Source organism: Schistocerca cancellata, chromosome 6 (genome assembly GCF_023864275.1).
Source record: "Schistocerca cancellata isolate TAMUIC-IGC-003103 chromosome 6, iqSchCanc2.1, whole genome shotgun sequence".
Classification (NCBI taxonomy): Eukaryota; Metazoa; Arthropoda; class Insecta; order Orthoptera; family Acrididae; genus Schistocerca; species Schistocerca cancellata.
The window spans coordinates 506,404,256-506,426,594 of NC_064631.1; the positions used below are offsets into that span (position 1 = coordinate 506,404,256).

The 22,339-nt window shown below is 44.4% G+C and overlaps 1 protein-coding gene across 1 annotated transcript in view; it reads left to right on the forward strand.

Annotated features, from left to right (window-relative positions):
• Window positions 1-22,339, forward strand: part of LOC126190740 (cartilage oligomeric matrix protein) — a 428,170-nt gene that overhangs the window by 166,842 nt on the left and 238,989 nt on the right. The window contains exon 2 of the mRNA XM_049931233.1: window positions 425-595. Within this exon, the coding sequence (XP_049787190.1) occupies window positions 425-595 (171 nt within the window). The remainder of the gene's footprint in view (window positions 1-424; window positions 596-22,339) is intronic.

Genomic DNA, 22,339 nt, shown 5'->3' on the forward strand with positions numbered 1-22,339 from the left:
GCTATTGCCTCAGTGATTTTCCAGTGGTCAAAACACTCCTAAAGAAACCTTCGCCGCTGCCACGGAATCATGGCGTCAGCGTTGTGAAAAATGTGTACGTCTGCAGGGCGATTACGTCGAGAAGTAACGCCAGTTTCATCGATTTCTGGTGGGTAGTTAATTAGAAAAAAAATCGGAGGCGTTAGAACTTGAATGCACCTCGTACTGTAGCTCTTCGGCAGCTGCAGCTCCCGTGAGGAGAATTTATGGAAAGCGCTTGACAGGTTCATCGTTATAAAGCAGTATTTGTTAATTCCAAGTATGTACCACATCATTGTGAAGGATGAGCAAAATCGGTGACCTGCTGTTTGTGATGGTGGACGACTCTGCGGCTGCGCCTTTGTGTGTCTCCCGGCCTGACGACAGGCGTGCTTTGGTGTTACAGAGGCGACGCGGCAGCTGACGGAGGTCGTGAAGAGCGACAACCTGGTGATCAGCCTGAAGCACATACGCCCCCGCAAGAGGTCGCGCGGCTCCATCGAGACGCTGCTAGCCGTGGACTTCCCAGGCTCCATGCAGAAGTTCGTGCTGCTGCTCGACCGCCGGGCCAAGCGTGGTGAGTACCTTTTTTCTCACTCAGTGTACCACACACGTCTCTCTCCAGCTGTTCTACAGTCTCTGGAATCCATTTGCCGCACTCCTATGTTGAAAACTTTACAGTATCGTGTCAAAGACGTAGAGAGTGGCGTCTGGGAGGCGTCGTTGTGTGCATGGAATTGATTTACAGTTGATGTAATTGCAGTTTGTCCTGCTGTCTGGAAGAAATGGCGTTATCCTTTGTTCAAAAAAGCTCTACTTTCTTACCTTCTTGTGTGAGAGGTTCAGCCGGCCGCGGTGGCCGTGCGGTTCTAGGCGCTTCAGTCCGGAACTGCGGGACTGCTACGGTCGCAGGTTCGAATCCTGCCTCGGGCATGGATGTGTGTAATGTGCTTAGGTTAGTTAGGTTTAAGTAGTTCTAAGTTCTAGGGGACTGATGACCTCAGTTTGTTATGTCCCATAGTGCTCAGAGCCATTTGAACCATTTGAGAGGTTCAAGCCTATATATTTGATAGCAATAGCCACCGTACCTACTGTATGTGTACAGGTATCTCAATCCGCCCAAATATAGCCAGCACAAAAATGCATCTTGATATTGTGCATTGTTGTACATGTTGTCGTCGTGACTGCATTATTTGATTAAAACAAGAAAACATACACTCTTCAGTAACTAATCGTGATTTTTATTTCTATGCACATGCATTTCGAACCTTGAGGGCTTATTTTCAGGTGCTTGCCATCAGTTTATATCAATTTTTAAAAACAGATTATAACCTCGTTCTGCCCATCTCCACCGATAATGACAGTGTTATATCTACCATGATTTTATTTTATTTCTGACGACTATGATGCTTACCTTTGTTGAGCAATAATCTTAATTATGATGAATCAGGTTACCTATCTAACCAAATCAGTAACACCATAAAGGTGAAATACCATTAATTCATACAAATTCACTTGAAATCAGCTTCACATTAGACCTTACACTTTACTTTGCGACACGGTGCGTCATAAACTAGAGCCGTCTTGCTGCACCACAGCTAGCTGACAACTGCTCTTACCCACATCAAATCTAATTCACAACTCATCTTTGTACGCCACGCGCTCCATTGCGCATTGTTGGCGTCAGCGATGTTATATACCAACTTGTAAGAATACTGTTCCGTTACATATCCATACCAAAATTAAAACTTTAACTTTTAATATTCTGAATTTAGTGGCAACACAACGTTTGTATTGAAAGTTAATAACAAGAGAAAAAGACAAAACTTTCAAAAATTAAAGAAAAATTTCTGCTAACAAATCTCATTAGGTAATTACCCTTAATGAAATAATAATTAGTGTCACAGATGAGTATCAGTTCGTATGAACTAGTTTCATGCTAAGTGCAATGAAAATATTAATGATTTTTATTGTTAATATCATTGACTAATTGTTTAATAACGACACAAGTATGCACTGTTACAGCATTAATTCTCATCAGAGATGATACTAGAAATTATGAGAACAACTCATTTTCAGAATATGAAAAAACAGTAAGTCATATGACAAAAATAATGTTAATTAGAGCAAAATTTGCATTCTTGTAACTATTACTTATGTCTCTCACATGGGGCATATACTCTGCGTATGTCCGTCATAGCTAACCCATATGACATCAAAGTACAAAAGCATGCTTATGAATGAAATTAGCAGTACAAAAAATATTAGACGATTTGTTCAAACCTATATTTCACTACAAAATCATTTGTCTTAGTTAACAAATTATCAAACGAAGACCAAGTATCCTGTACATAAGTAACAAACGGTGCTGTAACTATATCTAATTAGCAAGTCGTATTACTCATTTTCATTGATGCATTAAAGTTCACGGTTTACCGCATACACTATAATAAAATTAAAATGGTATGAGAAATAACACCGTTTACATTAATGAGAGTAGATACAGATAAAATGATTCAAGTAAACAGATGTTAGAATTGAGTAAAATATTGACGTAACAACACTAGAATATGCCTATTGAGCAAGTGTAGAGGCTGTGTACATGCTAGATTTATAAGAAATGCATTGTTGCAAATAAGTAAGTATAAACACGAATAATTGTTACTTACGGTACTGTCACACCTCAAAGGAAATTTCACACTAGCAAATGTTTATGTTATTACCCTATAAAGGCATATTAGTGTCATATATAAAGGCAGATATTCGTCTAAAACTGTCATACGATAAAAGAAATTAACTACCTTAGCACACAGTGTGCAATCTACTCACCCAGCAGAAGTGACACTTTTGCACATAACTTGGCATGATCATCCATTGTGATACACCTGACAAAAATTTAATCATATTGCTCATTATGAGACACTGTTAGTTATTGCACTTCACAGAACTGATGTTAACCATTTCATTAGGCTGTCTGCTTTTGCTCCCCACGTACTTGTTAAGCCGTACTTGACACGTTGTTACATTGTCGCCGCTGGGGACTAAAGATCGCATTAAATCGTCATAAACACTTCACTGGGTGTTTTGCTTTTTTAAAACCATTCAAAATGCTTAGTTGTAATTCGCATGCAATTATGTGGTTTCTCGAAGTAATGGGCTACGGCATCGACGCCGTATGGGACCGACGATCATGTTACAGTAGTTGGAACAGCGAAATATCTCCAGCGTCACTGCTTCGTCATACATCTTAGCTTGTTGACAAACAAAGTCATTCGTCAGCCTTCCATAGTTCTGCGCGCCACCCCAACGGCGTTCCATTGGACAGTTCGTCAACATGAATGCACAGGATTTTTTTTAACGGCAGCACTGACAACATAACACAGTCACGATGCGTGCGTATTGCACCACGTTCTTGTCTCCCTGCACGTAAACAACACACACACTACACGCCCTACTGTTGTTATCTGCAGCAGCCTGCAGCGACTCGAGCGGTTAGGCGACACACTGTTTGAAAAATGTCACACAGCACGTAACTCACTGCGGCTAAAAACTACAATTCACTACAACTTTATGTTTTTTGCATGTTGAAGGCTGTGATTTTTCCAGATTTTGTCATCTCCACTTCAAAAGAATTGGGGTGAACGATGTTCCCAATTTTGAATGGTCCATGATAGTAGTGATTAAACTTCATTATTTCTTTAGACATGCTAGATGATTTCGTATGCATTCGGATTAGGATCAAGTCATCTACTTTATACGCAACTGGCTTTACTATTTTATCATGTGCAACTATCCTCTCTTCTGTTCTTTCTGACATCATCTCTGACGCGATTTTAAGTCGTTTTCCTGCATTATCACATTCTCCCGTGAAAAATTAATGTATTCATTGAAAATATTTTAAGGTTTCTTACCAAAACAACGGTGCATGGTGGTAATCCTGTTAAATCATGATACTAACTATTGATCAGTCTGTTTAAAACCGCCTAATCTTTCAATCCATTTCTTTTGCTTTTTTCCACTGTACGCATGGAATAGACGTCCAAATTCACGCATAATCCGCTCTGAGGACTTTGACACATCACAGTGTGTCGAATTCCTTCTCGCTGCTTAAAATCTGTCTATAGATTCGAACGAAACTGCGGACCGTTATGTGACAAAATGCTATCTGGCTTGACTATATTGACGAAACGCTCCTCTTTCAGTTTTCTAATTCTAATTTTGTTGTTTGTTGGCTTTTCTGAGTGGGTGGAGTCGTATAAATTTTTAAAATACGTCCATAATAACCACAATTTGGGTGAAGTTTCCCTTAGATCGAGGCAAAGGCCCGCACAGGACTAGATATGAGATTTATCCAGGTTTCTGTGGTATAATGCTGTGCATGAAGCCTTTATGCTGAACAGTAGATCCTTTAGTCTTCTGACACAGATTACAAGGCATCTGTATTGATCTGACTTTCTGAACCATGTTGATGAAAATAACATTCTCTTGCATCTTCAGCATACACTTTCACAGCTCAAAGTGAATGTAGCTAATGTAAACATACTTTGTTAGTTCTTCTACATCCTCTAATTATTTGAATTCACGTTAGTTCTCCTCCATAACACATCGTCACGTTTTAAATAATACAGGGGTATCTTGTCAGCAGCCTCTGTGCCAGGAATGTCATATTTTTTCTGTAATCATTTTAAGAATTCACGCACCTCCTGCTCACGTCTGATGTTACGTAAGAATTTTCGTACAAAACGTTCGCGTTCTACAGATATCATGAACTGAATTCTCACTTCCTTCTGCTGGGATGCGCAACACGAATGGATTCGAATTCCTCTGACAGTCTTGAAAGAGCATCCGATTCAACATGTATATACTAAATCTCTAAATAATACTCCTGAAGTGCTACACTCAGCGGCTTAGTCTGTTGTGCATTAGTTTGCAATTTAGTAACAATTCAGTGCAATGACAAGTGCTTCTCTTTCCGTGCCTATATATTTTCTTTCCCAGTCAGTAAGTCTGTAACTCGCGAATGCGACAGCACGATGTTCAGTGGCTCTGTTAACTTCATTTAACTGTTACTATTCTGCATGCAGTGCATGATCACTAGATTCAGTATCGAGATGGAAGTTTTCGCTCAAATCAGGATGATGAAGTATTGATGCCTCACACAGTTGTCTCTTAATTAACTCAATCGCTTCTTGATGTTCCTTATTCCATTTCCATCAAGTACCCTATAGAAGTTCGAAAAGTATAGGTGCAGGCAGATAACATCGAGGAACTAAACGACGATAGAAGTTGCAGAAGCCGAGAAAAGATTTCATTTTTTATGACACTTTGGTGCTGGATCATTTCTCACTGCTTCCATTTTCGTTGGGTCAGTTCCGCGCCAAAAATTACCTGTCCAAGGAACTTAATCTGAGACTTAACGAGCTCTGATGTATCCAAGTTGACTGTGATTCCATCTCTTCTAAAAGCTCCTAGCACTCGGCAGATAATATCTAAGTGTTCTTCCCGTAAGGGAGTACTTATCAGAATATGGTCTGTGTAGAGTGTTACATGTATCAACAAGTCCAGAAGAACAGACGCCACGCATTCATATAACTGATTCGCCTCAGTGGGCAATGAATCCGCAAGCTCAAGTGCGGATGCACATTTACGTCCAACTTCCAGAGGGAACCTAAAGATTAGCGAGCATGGACGACATGGATAGAAATGCGAAACTATTAGTATATTTCGTGACGCCTTCTACACTACCGTACCAAAGATGAACACCGTAGCGTTAGTTTATCCCTCTAAAAATAATGAAACTTGTGAACAACAAGGAAGCATATCATCCGTATGAGGTGGCAAGGTGGTAGTGCAAGAGTGTCAGCACCAGTCTCACTACGGCATACAATTTTAATGTGTCAGGCAGTCTTACAACAACGTCAGCCTCGCCGCATAGTAAAAGATTCATTCCGCGGACTAAGTAAAGCTGAACGAGACTGCTTCGTTATAATGTACTCATCATCGATGGTTCAACATAATGAAGCTAAATACACTCCTGGAAATGGAAAAAAGAACACATTGACACCGGTGTGTCAGACCCACCATACTTGCTCCGGACACTGCGAGAGGGCTGTACAAGCAATGATCACACGCACGGCACAGCGGACACACCAGGAACTGCGGTGTTGGCCGTCGAGTGGCGCTAGCTGCGCAGCATTTGTGCACCGCCGCCGTCAGTGTCAGCCAGTTTGCCGTGGCATACGGAGCTCCATCGCAGTCTCTAACACTGGTAGCATGCCGCGACAGCGTGGACGTGAACCGTATGTGCAGTTGACGGACTTTGAGCGAGGGCGTATAGTGGGCATGCGGGAGGCCGGGTGGACGTACCGCCGAATTGCTCAACACGTGGGGCGTGAGGTCTCCACAGTACATCGATGTTGTCGCCAGTGGTCGGCGGAAGGTGCACGTGCCCGTCGACCTGGGACCGGACCGCAGCGACGCACGGATGCACGCCAAGACCGTAGGATCCTACGCAGTGCCGTAGGGGACCGCACGACCACTTCCCAGCAAATTAGGGACACAGTTGCTCCTGGGGTATCGGCGAGGACCATTCGCAACCGTCTCCATGAAGCTGGGCTACGGTCCCGCACACCGTTAGGCCGTCTTCCGCTCACGCCCCAACATCGTGCAGCCCGCCTCCAGTGGTGTCGCGACAGGCGTGAATGGAGGGACGAATGGAGACGTGTCGTCTTCAGCGATGAGAGTCGCTTCTGCCTTGGTGCCAATGATGGTCGTATGCGTGTTTGGCGCCGTGCAGGTGAGCGCCACAATCAGGACTGTATACGACCGAGGCACACAGGGCCAACACCCGGCATCATGGTGTGGGGAGCGATCTCCGACACTGGCCGTACACCACTGGTGATCGTCGAGGGGACACTGAATAGTGCACGGTACATCCAAACCGTCATCGAACCCATCGTTCTACCATTCCTACGCCGGCAAGGGAACTTGCTGTTCCAACAGGACAATGCACGTCCGCATGTATCCCGTGCCACCCAACGTGCTCTAGAAGGTGTAAGTCAACTACCCTGGCCAGCAAGATCTCCGGATCTGTCCCCCATTGAGCATGTTTGGGACTGGATGAAGCGTCGTCTCACGCGGTCTGCACGTCCAGCACGAACGCTGGTCCAACTGAGGTGCCAGGTGGAAATGGCATGGCAAGCCGTTCCACAGGACTACATCCAGCATCTCTACGATCGTCTCCATGGGAGAATAGCAGCCTGCATTGCTGCGAAAGGTGTATATACACTGTACTAGTGCCGACATTGTGCATGCTCTGTTGCCTGTGTCTATGTGCCTGTGGTTCTGTCAGTGTGATCATGTGATGTATCTGACCCCAGGAATGTGTCAATAAAGTTTCCCCTTCCTGGGACAATGAATTCACGGTGTTCTTATTTCAATTTCCAGGAGTGTAGAATCAAAGCGAACAGTAACTTACAGGGACACTTGAAGACCCTTACAGGAATAACTAAAAACGGGGGGAAGAGTACAATTAACTATTAGAGAGCAAAACACGTGCTTATTTGATATCGGACAAGATTTGCGTCTGGATTCAGGACTTCCTTGCAATTAGAACTCAAATCGTTCCTCTTAACGGAACAAAAGCTACAGATGTAAAGGTAATTTCAGGAGTACCTTAAGGATGCGTGATAGGACAGTCACTGTTTATAGAGTATATACACTACTGACCATTAAAATTGCTACAACAAGAAGAAACGCAGATGATAAACTGGCATACATTGGACAAATATATTATACTAGAACTGACATGTGATCACATTTTCACGCAATTTGGGTGCATAGATCCTGAGAAATCAGTACCCAGAACAACCACCTCTGGCCGTAATAACGGCCTTGATACGCCTGGGCAGTGAGTCAAACAGAGCTTGGATGGCGTGTGTAGGTACAGCTGCCCATGTAGCTTCAACCCGATACCACAGTTCATCAAGAGTAGTGACTGGCGTATTGTGACGAGCCAGCTGGCCAGACGTTTTCAGTTGGTGAGAGATCTGGAGAACGTGCTGGCCAAGGCAGCAGTCGAACATTTTTTGTGTCCAGAAAGGCCCGTACAGGACCTGCAACATGCGGTCGTGCATTATCCTGCTGAAATGTAGGGTTTCACAGGGATCGAATGAAGGGTAGAGCCACGGGTCGCAACACATCTGGAATGTAACGTCCACTGTTCAAAGTGCCGTCAATCCGAACGAGAGGTGACCGAGACGTGTAACCAATGGCACCTCATACCATCACGCAGGGTGATACGCCAGTATGGCAATGACGAATACACGTTCCCAATATGCGTTCACCGCGATGTCGCCAAACACGGATGTGACCATCATGATGCTATAAACAGAACCTGGATTCATGCAAAAAAATGACATTTTGCCATTCTTGCACCTAGATTCATCGTTGAGTACACCATTGCAGGCGCTCCTGTCTGTGACGCAGCGTCAAGGGTAACCGCAGCCATGGTCTCCGAGCTGATAGTCCATGCTGCTGCAAACGTCATCGAACGGTTCGTGCAGATGGTTGTTGTCTTGCAAACGTTCCCATCTGTTGACTCAGGGATCGAGACGTGGCTGCACGATCCGTTACAGCCATGCGGATAAGATGCCTGCCATCTCGACTGCTAGCGATTCGAGGCCGTTGGGATCCAGCACGGCGTTCCGTATTACCCTCCTGAACCCACCGATTCCTTATTCTGCTAACAGTCATTGGATCTGGACCAACGCGAGCAGCAATGTCGCGATACGATAAACCGCAATCGCGATTGGCTACAATCCGACCTTTATCAAAGTCGGAGACGTGATGGTACGCATTTCTCCTCCTTACACGAGGCATCACAACAACGTTTCACCAGGCAACGCCGGCCAACTGTTGTTTGGGTATGAGAAATCGGTTGGAAACTTTCCTCATGTCAGCACGCTGTAGGTGTCGCCACCGGCGCCAACCTTGTGTGAATGCTCTGAGAAGCTAATCATTTGCATATCACAGCATCTTCTTCCTGTCGGTAAAATTTCGCGTCTATAACACATCATCTTCGTGGTGTAGCAATTTTAATGGCCAGTAGTGTAATTGATCTGGTGGATAACGACAAAGCTCCATGAAGCTGGCTACAGATGATGATGTTGGCTATAAGAAGGCAGCAACGCCAGAAGACTGTAGGGAATTATAGAAACACCTGCAGAGGATCGATGAGTAGGACAGGGACTGGCAGTTGACCCTGAGCGTAAATAAATGTAACGTAGTGAGCATAAATTGGTGACGAAACCCATTAATGTACGATTACACTACTGAAGACAAATCACTGGAAACAGTGACTTTCGTAAAATACCTAGCTCCATCGACAGCCACCTTATGCAGAATGGCCAAATAAAACAAACTGCAGGCAAAGCAGATGCCAGGATGAGAATCGTTAGAAGAAACTTGAGGAAATGTAAAGCATCCACAACAGAATTAGCTTACAAAACACTTGTTCGACTGGTTCTCGAGTATTGCTCATGAGTCTGAGGCCCATGTCAGGTTAGATGAGTAGGTGAAATAGAGAAGACCTATAGGAGAGCGGCACACTTAGCCACGGGATCGATTAGTCAGCGCGAGAGTGTTACAGATGTACGAAGGTAGTTTAGCCGATGCGAGAGCGTTACAGAGATGCTCAAAAAACTACAGTGACAGACGCCACAAAAAAGGCATTGTGCATCAAGGGAAAATACCGAGACACTGAGTTCCTTGGGGTTGGGCAACACATTACTTTCTTCCGCATATGTCCTACGAAACGACCATAACGAGCGAGAAAATACAAAAATTAGATCTAACTCGGAGATTTACCGACAATTACTCTGAAGTGACAAGTCATTGGATAGCGATATGCACATATATAGATGGCGGTAGTATTGCGTAAACAAGGTATAAAAGGGCATTACATTGGCGGAGCTGTCATTTGTACTCAGGTGTTAGGTGTGAAAAAGGTTTCTGTCGTGATTATGGCTGGCACGACGGCAATTAACAGCGTTTGAACGCGGAATGGTGGTTGGAGCTAGATGCATGGAAACCGTAAGGGAACTCAATAGTGTACTAATAATACCAAATTTCAGGCATTACCTCTCACCACGAACAACACAGTGATCGCCGGCCTTCACTTAACGAATGAGAGCAGCGGCGTTTGCGCAGAGTTCTCAGTGTCGATAGACAAGCAACACTGCGTAAAAAAATCAATGAGGGACGTACGACGAACGTATCCATTGGGACAATACGGCGAGATTTTGCGTTAATGGGCTGTGGCAGCAGACGACTTAATGTGAGTGGCTTTGATAACAGGACGACATAGCCTGCGGTCCTCTCCTGGGCTAGTGACCACATCGATTGGACCCTAGACGATTGGAAAACAGGTTCCTGGTCAGAAGTGTCCCGACTTCAGTTGGTAAGACCTGATGGAAGGGTTCGAGTGTGGCACAGACCCAAGTCGTTAAGAGGGCACTTCGCAAGCTGGTGGTGGTTCCATAATGATGTAGGCTGTGTTTACATGACGTGGACTGTGGTCCAACTGAACCGATCACTGACTGGAAATGGTAATTAGAATTGATTTAATACCTTCAGCTGCTGACGGGCGTTGATATACACTCCTGGAAATGGAAAAAAGAACACATTGACACCGGTGTGTCAGACCCACCATACTTGCTCCGGACACTGCGAGAGGGCTGTACAAGCAATGATCACACGCACGGCACAGCGGACACACCAGGAACCGCGGTGTTGGCCGTCGAATGGCGCTAGCTGCGCAGCATTTGTGCACCGCCGCCGTCAGTGTCAGCCAGTTTGCCGTGGCATACGGAGCTCCATCGCAGTCTCTAACACTGGTAGCATGCCGCGACAGCGTGGACGTGAACCGTATGTGCAGCTGACGGACTTTGAGCGAGGGCGTATAGTGGGCATGCGGGAGGCCGGGTGGACGTACCGCCGAATTGCTCAACACGTGGGGCGTGAGGTCTCCACAGTACATCGATGTTGTCGCCAGTGGTCGGCGGAAGGTGCACGTGCCCGTCGACCTGGAACCGGACCGCAGCGACGCACGGATGCACGCCAAGACCGTAGGATCCTACGCAGTGCCGTAGGGGACCGCACCGCCACTTCCCAGCAAATTAGGGACACTGTTGCTCCTGGGGTATCGGCGAGGACCATTCGCAACCGTCTCCATGAAGCTGGGCTACGGTCCCGCACACCGTTAGGCCGTCTTCCGCTCACGCCCCAACATCGTGCAGCCCGCCTCCAGTGGTGTCGCGACAGGCGTGAATGGAGGGACGAATGGAGACGTGTCGTCTTCAGCGATGAGAGTCGCTTCTGCCTTGGTGCCAATGATGGTCGTATGCGTGTTTGGCGCCGTGCAGGTGAGCGCCACAATCAGGACTGCATACGACCGAGGCACACAGGGCCAACACCCGGCATCATGGTGTGGGGAGCGATCTCCTACACTGGCCGTACACCACTGGTGATCGTCGAGGGGACACTGAATAGTGCACGGTACATCCAAACCGTCATCGAACCCATCGTTCTACCATTCCTAGACCGGCAAGGGAACTTGCTGTTCCAACAGGACACTGCACGTCCGCATGTATCCCGTGCCACCCAACGTGCTCTAGAAGGTGTAAGTCAACTACCCTGGCCAGCAAGATCTCCGGATCTGTCCCCCATTGAGCATGTTTGGGACTGGATGAAGCGTCGTCTCACGCGGTCTGCACGTCCAGCACGAACGCTGGTCCAACTGAGGCGCCAGGTGGAAATGGCATGGCAAGCCGTTCCACAGGACTACATCCAGCATCTCTACGATCGTCTCCATGGGAGAATAGCAGCCTGCATTGCTGCGAAAGGTGGATGTACACTGTACTAGTGCCGACATTGTGCATGCTCTGTTGCCTGTGTCTATGTGCCTGTGGTTCTGTCAGTGTGATCATGTGATGTATCTGACCCCAGGAATGTGTCAATAAAGTTTCCCCTTCCTGGGACAATGAATTCACGGTGTTCTTATTTCAATTTCCAGGAGTGTATATCAACGGGGACAGGTGAAAATGTGTGCCCCGTCTGGGACTCGAATCCGGAATCTCCTGCTTACATGGCAAAGGCTCTATCCATCTAAGCCACCGAGGTCACAGAGGATAGTGCGACTGCAGGGAGTAACTCGCACACGCCTCCCGCGAGACCCACATTCTCACCTTGTATGTCTACACACTACATTCGTAGTGTCCCACCCCAACACACTCATTACTCGTGGAAGACATTATTACCAAGTCCCGTAAGAGTTCGGGGAATATGTGTGCTTCCGCACAGAAGAAGGAGGTCATGGCCGGTATTGCCAGGACTACACCATTGATGACCTGCAGCCGTCTAGAACGAAATTAGAATTAATTTAATACCTTCAGCTGCTGACGGACCTTGATATATATCAACGGGGACAGGTGAAAATGCGTGCCCCGACCGGGACTCGAACCCGGGATCTCCTGCTTACATGGCAGACCGTCTATCCATCTTTTTTTTTCACTTTGTCGGTATTGTTCGTTGCGTTTGGTCTGGACGGACGTCACGAGACATCCGTTCAAGGTGATCGTTGATTCCTTTACTCAGTCACACGAACACGCTGAGCTACCGTGCCGGCCATCTGAGCCATCGAGGGCACAGAGGATAGTGCGACTGCAGGGTCTATCTCGCGCACGCCTCTCGCGAGACCCACATTCTCACCTTGTATGTCCACACACTGCATTCGTAGTGTCCCACCCCAACACACTCATTACTCGTGGAAGACATTCTTACCAAGCCCCGTAAGAGTTCGGGGAATATGTGTGCATCCGCACAGAAGAAGAAGGTCATGGCCGGTATTGCCAGCACTATATACTTATTTGGATAAGGTGTCTGTTCTTTCGTACATGTCCGAAAGAACAGACACCATATACAAATAAGGAAATGGTAATGTTCAGCTACCTGGAGACCATTTGCAATCGTTCAAGGACTTCTTATTCGCAAAAAACGATGGAATTTTTATGGAGGACTTTGCACCGTATCACTGAGCCACAATTGTTTGCGATTAGTTTGAAGATATATTTTGGACACCCCGAGCGAATTATTATGCACACAGATCGCCCATCATGAATTCCATCGAACATTCGTGGGACGTAATCCAGAGATCAGTTCGTGCACAAAATCCTGCACCAGCAACACTTTCACAGTTATGGACGGCTGTAGAGACAGCATTACTCAGTATTTCTGCAGGGGAATTCCAACAACTTGTTGACTTAATGCCACGTTAAGTTTCTGCACTATACCAGGCAAAAGGAGGTCCGACACGATATTAGGAGGTACCTCATGACTTTAATCACCTCAGTGTTTTCTGCCCAAGGACCTTTTGTGGGTGAATCAGTGGAGAGGGGAGAAAGATAGTGGTACCCGAAGTGTCCTCCACCACACACCGTAATGTGGCTTGCAGAGTACACATAAGTCCGCCCCAGAGGCTCAATGGTGAGCATGTCTGACTGCTTTGCGGAGGACTCGGTTTCGATTCCCGGTACTGCCAGGGATTATTTTCTTGGTGTTGATTCGAACGGGGTACACTCAGCCTCGTGATGCTAACTGATGAGCTACTCGGTTGAGAAATAGCGCATTCACAGCTAAAGTAAGCCGACAACAACCGGAAGAGCTGTCAGCTGATCCCAGGACCCTCCATGCCGCATCAAAATGACGTCACTGTCAGAGGACGACATGACGGTCGGTCTGACCTGAACTTTGGTTTGGTACTATACATATGTAAATGTAGACGTAGATTATTACAACAAACCACGAAGGGACAATCTACCTCAAAGACAGCTGAGCCCAGTTTGCTTGCTACACTTCAGTATATTAATTGAAACAGTTTGGTTTAGACCACAGGTTAGAGATTAAAATTATACGTTGTATTCACCAATTACATAATTTACGTTACTCGCTGCTTACAAAAAAATTGAAACTATTGTTTTCAAACGCGCAAATTTTCACTGCGGAGTATTCGTTCCCTCCACACATTACGGCCATAATCAGCCCTTCCGTATGAGGGACAACTAGTGATGTGTACGCAGTCCTAGAGACAAACCGGTCGGCGAACACCTGTGCAGGATTTCCCCACAAAGGAACACAGAGTGGCCGTGCGGTGTACGGCGCCTTATGGAAGGGATTGTGACGGCCCTGAGTCACAGGCCTCTGGTTCTAATTAGCAGCGCATTGCGGAACTGGATAGCTCGGATGTGGGTGACGTATGTCAGTGGCGGCCCGGCGGGGAAAGCTGGCGCCACTGAACTATGTGGGGAAACTTGTGCGGCGCTATTCTGCCACGCAGCGTGTTCTCGCTACAGACGCACGTCGGCGAGTCCGTAAACGCGTTCCGCCGGGAAATATGTGAGGTCACTACCATGGGTCCCCGGGCTGCAGCCTGTACCAGAGGAGGTTAAAAGTCACTGCCTTCAGATATTAAGTTACTTAGGTCATAAATCTCTTCGTAGTGGTAGTTTCCCAGGCAGACGTAAATACGCTGTAATGAAGCCTCTTCACAAAACGGAGCTAAAAGCATAGTAATGGACTGTCGACCACCTAATTTTTCAAAACCTGTTCTTTGATAATGTGCAATAGAATTTATATACCGGTGCACTTCGTACATAAAATATACTCTGTGAGAAACAATTTATATTTCTGACAGGACTGACAAATTAACAGGGTCAACTCATCTTAATAGAGGATAGAATCAATATTTCGGAAATTATTACTATAAGGAACACCTTATGAATCAGCTCCTCCTGAGAAATAGTCTTCACAGCAAGTTCAGAACTTACTTGCGCATAAGAAAGCAATGTCTGTCAGTTATATGTTCATCGTATTCTGAATTTGAGAAATAAAAGTATTATCTACTACCAGTTTCTGTCTTAAGGATTTGTGTCGTTTCCAACAAACATTAACTAGCTGCAATGCCCAGTATTGCCCGGATGCTTAATATCTGCCACACAAAGCGACTGGCCTTTTGCCATGTTGATACTCATACCTTATAGCACTTTAAATCAAATCAGAGTAAACTTGGATTTTTTTAGAAAAAGACCAACCCGACAAAAACTTTACAAGTTGCTGGTAAACCTTTCGTGATGTGAGGTCGTGGTCGAAGGAACTATTCTGTTCCTGATATTTCGAAAGTCTTACCAGCATCTATATCATCCGGTCATGAAAGCCTTAATTCTATGACCTAACAAGTTGTTACCAATGGTGCCGGCCGCTGTGGCCGAGCGGTTCTAGGCTCTTCAGTCCGGAACCGCGCTGCTGCTGCGGTCGCAGGTTCGAATCCTGCCTCGGGCATGGATGTGTGTGATGTCCTTATATTAGTTAGGTTTAAGTAGTTCTAAGTTCAAAAATGGTTCAAATGGCTCTGAGCACTATGGGACTTAACAGCTGTGGTCATCAGTCCCCTAGAACTTAGAACTACTTAAACCTAACTAACCTAAGGACATCACACACATCCATGCCCGAGGCAGGATTCGAACCTGCGACCGTAGCAGTCGCACGGTTTCGGACTGCGCGCCTAGAGTAGTTCTAAGTCTACGGGACTGATCACCTCAGATGTTCAATCCCATAGTGCTTAGAGCCATATGAACCATTTGTTACCGAAGCATGAAAAAAGCTCTGAGCATCGAAAACACTACTGAGAATGGAAAACTCTTCAAACATCACTCAAAGGACATGGTGTCAAAAGTAATCTTCAATACTGCAGGGCTGTGTTTGAAAACGACTCGAAATGCTCGAACAGTTTACATCACAGTTCGAGAAAACTCGGGCTCTGTTCGACCTTTTGATCGGCCCGCGGTCTAGCGACTTGTTGGTAGTATATCCCGACCTTCCTTAGCGTTTGTACGGCACTGTGGAATTTAAATAATTTTCTAGGGTGTATTTCGTATGTAACAGCGGCAACTAATCAATAAATAAGAGTATGGAATCGCCTTTCTTTCAAATTCTCCAGCCTTCGCTCGTGTCGCGATCTTGTGACGCGTATTTTCGCATAGGGATTACAGTCAGTTTACCGCGATATATTTCATTTATTAGACATTTAGTGTTTCTTTACGTTTCTTCGTTGTTTCATCTGACGGTAGTAAACTGAATCGGCCAAGAAGTTTGAAGTAAATCGGTCAAGAACTTTTCGAGATGTTTGGTAACAACATTGGTTAATTCGTTGATTTGGGGGAGGAGGCCAAACGGTAAGATCATCGGTCCCATCTGACTAGGGAAGGATGGCGAAGGAAGTCGGGCGTGTCCTTTCAAAGGAACCATCCCGGCAGTTGCCTTAAGCAATTTAGAGAAATCACGGAAAACATAAATCAGGATGGACGGAAGCGGGTTTGAATCTTCTTCCCGAATGTGAGCCCAGTGTGCTAACAAAGTTCTCCTTTATATTAAAACAATACATAGCCTATGTTCGCCCAAATGTTCTTTAGGGATTGTGAAGAAACTTGAAGTACATCGGCCAAGACCTTTAGACGTAACCATACCCGTTTATACATTACATACATATATGTTTCAACAGTGATCTTCTTCTTGTTTTGAAGGTAAAGCGTGCAAAATTTCATCAAGGTCGTAATAAAACAGAAGATTTGCATGAATTACATATATTATTTTCCAGCTGCTCCGTCAAAAAAAATTGTCCTTTCTTTTGATCGTGTGATACAGATATCGCGATACAATGCGGTACTGACCCTCTTGCTGAAAGGGCAAATAATAAAATGTTTGGTAAAGTTAACATATCCTTCATACCAGACGTAGTATCACAAAACTATAACAGAATTCAATACTTCACTCTAACAGAACTTCTCAGAGAACCCTACAACATGCAACTAATATATTCAAGCAATCGAGAGGATGATGGCACCAAATTTTTGAGGTTATGAAGACATATATAGTTACATAAAAATAATGAACTGTATGGCAGCTGCGTTTGCAGTTTTAATGGTAAAAACTACAAGTGATTTAACGATGAAGAACGACGAAGAAAAAACTACAGTCAATCCTAGGATTTGTATCTATCACTTACCACTTCTTTCACCTCTGGGAATATTTGTTGACGTGAAAAATGCTGAGTTGCACTGTGGCCCGGAATCGACGTTAAATTTTAGGTCCATCTATATTGGCTGGGTACAAGGCCGGGTAAGTTAGTTCAGAGGTCGTAGGAAGGCAAAATGGCATACCTTCTCGAACCCGAGCATAGCTAGTAAAGCTCTGCGGTGTTCAAAACAATCTTCGGATTGAAGACATCATTACCTTTTTAATGACTTATAGAATCATTTTTGGGAAAAATGGACATATAAATGTGGATTTTTGAATGACAGTATCAAGTTACAAGCATATTTTTCAATGACGGTAGCGAGTTACATGTATTTTACCTGTGTTGGTCTTAGAGCGTACTGTTAAATGCGAGACATCGGGTGTGAAGAGATGCAGGTGGTTAGTAGCAATGTTCACGTAGTCCATGACTGTCGTGGTGGTTTTGATTAATAATCGTCCCATGGACGCCCAGATGAGTCTCCGTCAAAGCATGCCAGTGTCCGTGGCACTGTGCGTGTTTCAACAGGCCGTTCGCCTGGACGACTGATACTGTTATCGACCTAGTGTGAGAAGTGAACGTTATTGATCCCACAGGTTGCCTCCACATGGATCCACAGTCCGAGCTCGAAGATCCTGTGCTCACAGCTACGGTGTGACGATGCCGTTGGGTCAAAACTGGAACACATAAGGGTCGCCTACGTTCAAAAATGTTCGCTGGGTGGTGTGTTCCGAAACAGCATCGTACTCTCAGTAAACCTTTGTGTATGAAGTAGACACTATTCGTATATACGAGGGCTGGACCTTTGGTAGTGGCAACTATTTCTTTAGGCTCGAACAAAATAGATACGTGTTTGTACTGACCTTCAAAGTAGTCAGGAGCATTTTGTGTTACCAGTTGCCAGCGATGTGGAAGACGTAGGATACTCTTAGCAGTGCCAGTTGTGTTGACAGTTCGAGAGGCGCAGTCTATTGCCCGATGAATTTGTAGCAGTTCTGAAGCGAATGTTTGAAGTGTTTCCTATAGTTTAGAAATCGAGTTGAACTTACGAGGGCTTACGTCATGGGAGTGCAGCCCCACCAGTCAAACAAATCAGTAACAGGTTGCACTGTACGTGCTTGAGGACTGTCTTGCAAAATGATGGTCAGGTCCTGCAGAAAGTGTCATCACTTCTGTCTCTATGCTGTTCATTTTTGGAACACAACCTACGACCAGCTTAATGGATGACACGGGTTTCTCGCGCACCCATTTCCTTTCCTTCCCACTTTCGACACAACAGACACTACTTGTTTACATACTCACTAGCTTAAGGCCCGCTGCTTTACTCGCATAGATGTATGGTCTTCACAGATCTTCTTGTTTTTCTTTAATCGAATTTTTATGTTGTTAACAAATTGCAACACTTTTCACGCTAATTAGGGCCACATAAGCATGGTCTTTTGCGAATGTATTTCTGAGCAAAAAGCGATTCTGGTAGCTGGAGTCCAGTGTTCCCGTTAATCATGTCTGTTGCGTTCTTTTGGTGATTTTTCCATAGAATCTTCCATCTCCTAACATATATTTTTTTACATCTAAACGAGAAGTGAAATGTCATGTTTCATAGACTTAGCTTTTTTAATGCAAGGAAATATTTTGTTGAAAATTTTCATTCCTTTGTTGGTTGAATTTCCAAAAATAGTGAAAAACGAACGTTTCTGTTCCTAACAGGGAAGCCATATAATGTTATTCAGAGATTTAGCTTTAAAAATGTTTTGACAATGAAATATTTTCATAAAACGTTTTACCCCCTGTTTCAGCCCCTTAGGGGCTGTATTTCCAAAAACAGTGAAATGCCTGTTTTTCATTTCTAAGAGAGTGCCCAAATACAAATTGTCATAGATCTAGCTTCAAAAGTGCTCGCATAATGAAATATTTGCATAAAACATTTCATCCCATATTTCACATCCTTAGAGGTTGAATTTCCAAAAAAAATGTGATACGTATTTTTTATTTGGAACCTGGATCTCAAATACCAGTTTTCATAAATGTACCTTAAGAAGTATTGTGGTAGATCTTTTATGATGACTTATATTCAAAAACAACAGTCACCCACTATTTCACCTCCATAGGCTCCAAATTTTCAAAAATGCTGAAACACGTATTTCTTTATCTCTGGCCAAGAAACCAAATACCACTTTTCATAGGTCTCGCCACAAAATTGCCTTAAAGGCGACGTATTTTTTTTAAAGATCTTTCATCCCCCTTTTCTCCCATTTCGGGACGGAATTTCAAAAAATTCCTTCTTAACCGTTTCAGACCCTCTGGCTACAATTGTGTACATTTACTGTGTCTTAGCTGCAACAGAAATATTTTTCCCCAATGGGAACTCGAGGTATATGTTTCTGAATGTTCAACCCTTTTATCAGGTGCAAGTGCTGCCAACTATTGGGCACCACTACGAAAATATCCACAGGTCAATGCAGCAGTGCACAGCAGCTCTTGACTAGCTCGTGGCCACCAGAATACACGGTTGCTGTTCGCTATATTCCACTGTATAACTGAATACTGTTATTGTTATTTTGCACGGGAATTGCTGAAAGGTCACTTTGTTTATTAGAATAGAGAATATTTCGTAATTAGTTATTTATTTTGTCATTAGTTATTTTAGTCCATAAAATGAAGCCAAGTATAGAAAGCATATTTTGAAAACTGGTACATATTTTAGTCTAAACATTCCACCTAAAATCATTTAAAAATCACGTAAGAGCATTACCACATAAAGAAAAAATTTCCTTCCTCCAGAAAAAAATCAGAGTTAAGCGACGGTTAGTCGGGACTTTGCCTTTTATATATAGAGATTAAATCTGTCACAGGTCGCCACCTGTTTTGCTTTATAGAGCGAGCAAGGCTCTGTCCTCTGCGTTCTGTGACCAGCCGTGTACGTCCGACGCCCTTTTCGCCTGCTCGTGGCTCCGTCGCACTTCAGCCATTTACCGCAGAAGCTTGTTCTTTCTAAAAGTTTTGTTTGTTATGGAATTCCATCGATCGGCAATGGAACGATGGAACAGGAATCGCAATTATTGCAAAGATTGAGAGTTTGTACTATGTGCTTTCCACGTTTTGAATTAATTTCATACGAAAAGAACTTTGAAAATACTGAAACCCTTGCACTACCTTTATACTTTAATCTGCCATTTCGTAGGATACTATATCCCCAGTTTAACACCTCGTACAGTGTCTAACCCATATGTGAGTAAATGCAATACGACTAACTTTGTTTATAAATTTCGGTTTTGTAAGAATTTTTCCATCACGCAACGGAAGGTTTAGCAAGAGTTGCACTAAGACAAAACAAACCACATTCGTAACAACAGACGCCATGCTGCTGCTCACTAAACGTTTGTACGACTTACACTTTATGGTCGCAATTCGTGCGATACAAATGTCTTTGCGCTGTGTGTTGTATAACACCTGGTAAGACCTGAGCTAGTGTGAACGTAGAATTTTATCTCGAAGTCTCCATCTGCCCAAGTACGTGCCCAATAAAAGTGAAAGTAATATGTTCGTGAACGTAGTTCTTAATGGAACACATGATAGTAACTTTAAAAAAGATCAAAGTGGTGAAAAGTTAGTTCGTAAGAACCAAAATTATATCAACATTTAATATATTGTTCACAAATTGAATATAAAATCTCATGTTTCATACACAAATGCCATCATGTGGCTTTAGATGACCATCCACATCCTCTGACAAAGACAAGCATCATATATTAGCATCAGCGTTACAGAAATGTTAATTGGTGCTGCTGGATAAACGATATAAACTCGAAAGCTCGGATCACTGAATAAGTGATTCTCATGTGTTCTAACGAAGTTGTGAACTCGAACAACGACCTAACGTAGTCAGTTCTAAATACAACTGCAAAGTGTCTTGCGTAAGGAAATCTGATGCTCCACAATCTGCAAACTACGTTAGGTATCTGCACTGGAAGCAAGCAAGCCAGCAACCATCCCGCCATAGTACGGAACGAAGTCGCTTCATTTGCCCACATCATTAATTCAAGACTACGTGTTTTTACTAAATTGGTTGGTACGTCCTCACGCCAGCAAGCAGAAAAAGTCAGCATCAAGACGAGCTTGACCCTTTGTCCGCTGTCTACGTGGGCTTTGCTAACCTATTCTGCCTACCTAGCTTTTCCATTGACTTGTTCACGTCGAAGATTATATGACTTGGTAAGACAAGTCTTATGGTTTTCACCCAACCACATACTATTCGGCAGACAGGTAGATGACTATAGGTTTTCTAGGACAAACACGTGCCTGACGGCTTGCATGAATACATGGCATGGGATGTGCCTGACGGCAGACGGCTTTCAGTGTGTACCTCTTTATTTCATGATGATAACAAATCCGGGCCAAATGAAACACAAGTCACAGTGAAGGGTTCCCAAACAGTCGTATCAGTAAACAATGAACCCCCTCTGGCGGTAACGCAGAGATGTATTCATGCATCCAAACTATCATAAAGGTTTCGACGGCATCCTGAGACAGGTAGTTCCAAGCGTCTAGCGCCTTTCGTTAGAATTCGGGAATGTTTTCTATAGTGTAAGGTGGCGCGGTCTCCTGACCTTCATTTCTTACATCCCGACCTCACCATCGTATTCTGCGTATCAAGACGTTTCATTCAAGCCCATACTCGATAGGGTAGAGTCAAATTTACATATTTCCATTTCATATAATATGCAAATCTAATAAATAAATCGCAAGTGCGCACCGAGATTAAAAAGTCGAGGCTGGTGTACACAAACATTCAAGACACGACGGCCACAGGAGTTTTTGTTTGGCGGAAGCAACCAGCCCGCTGGAAAGTCTGTAGGAGGGTGAGTTAGCACGAAGCTGCACCCGCTGGCCGACCACCCATGGACCAAAACAGTTTTTGCCAGAGAAAAGAGATAGTGGCCTGCGTGTTCACCTTAAAAGCAACACCCACTCCATTGTTTGGGAGAGCCTCAGCATACACATTTTTTTGATGGACCTAATGTTTCAGAGTTCTCACAAGTGGACAGTAAATGCCTAATGCAGATGCTATATATTTCTGGATTGGTTGGATTAGCCATCCTCCCGTTTGTAAGAGTAATGCTAATTGGTGGACTATTTCTGACACAATGAGCCGGAGGAGTGAGGGAAAGACAGTGGATGATATGCCCTTTCGCTTTT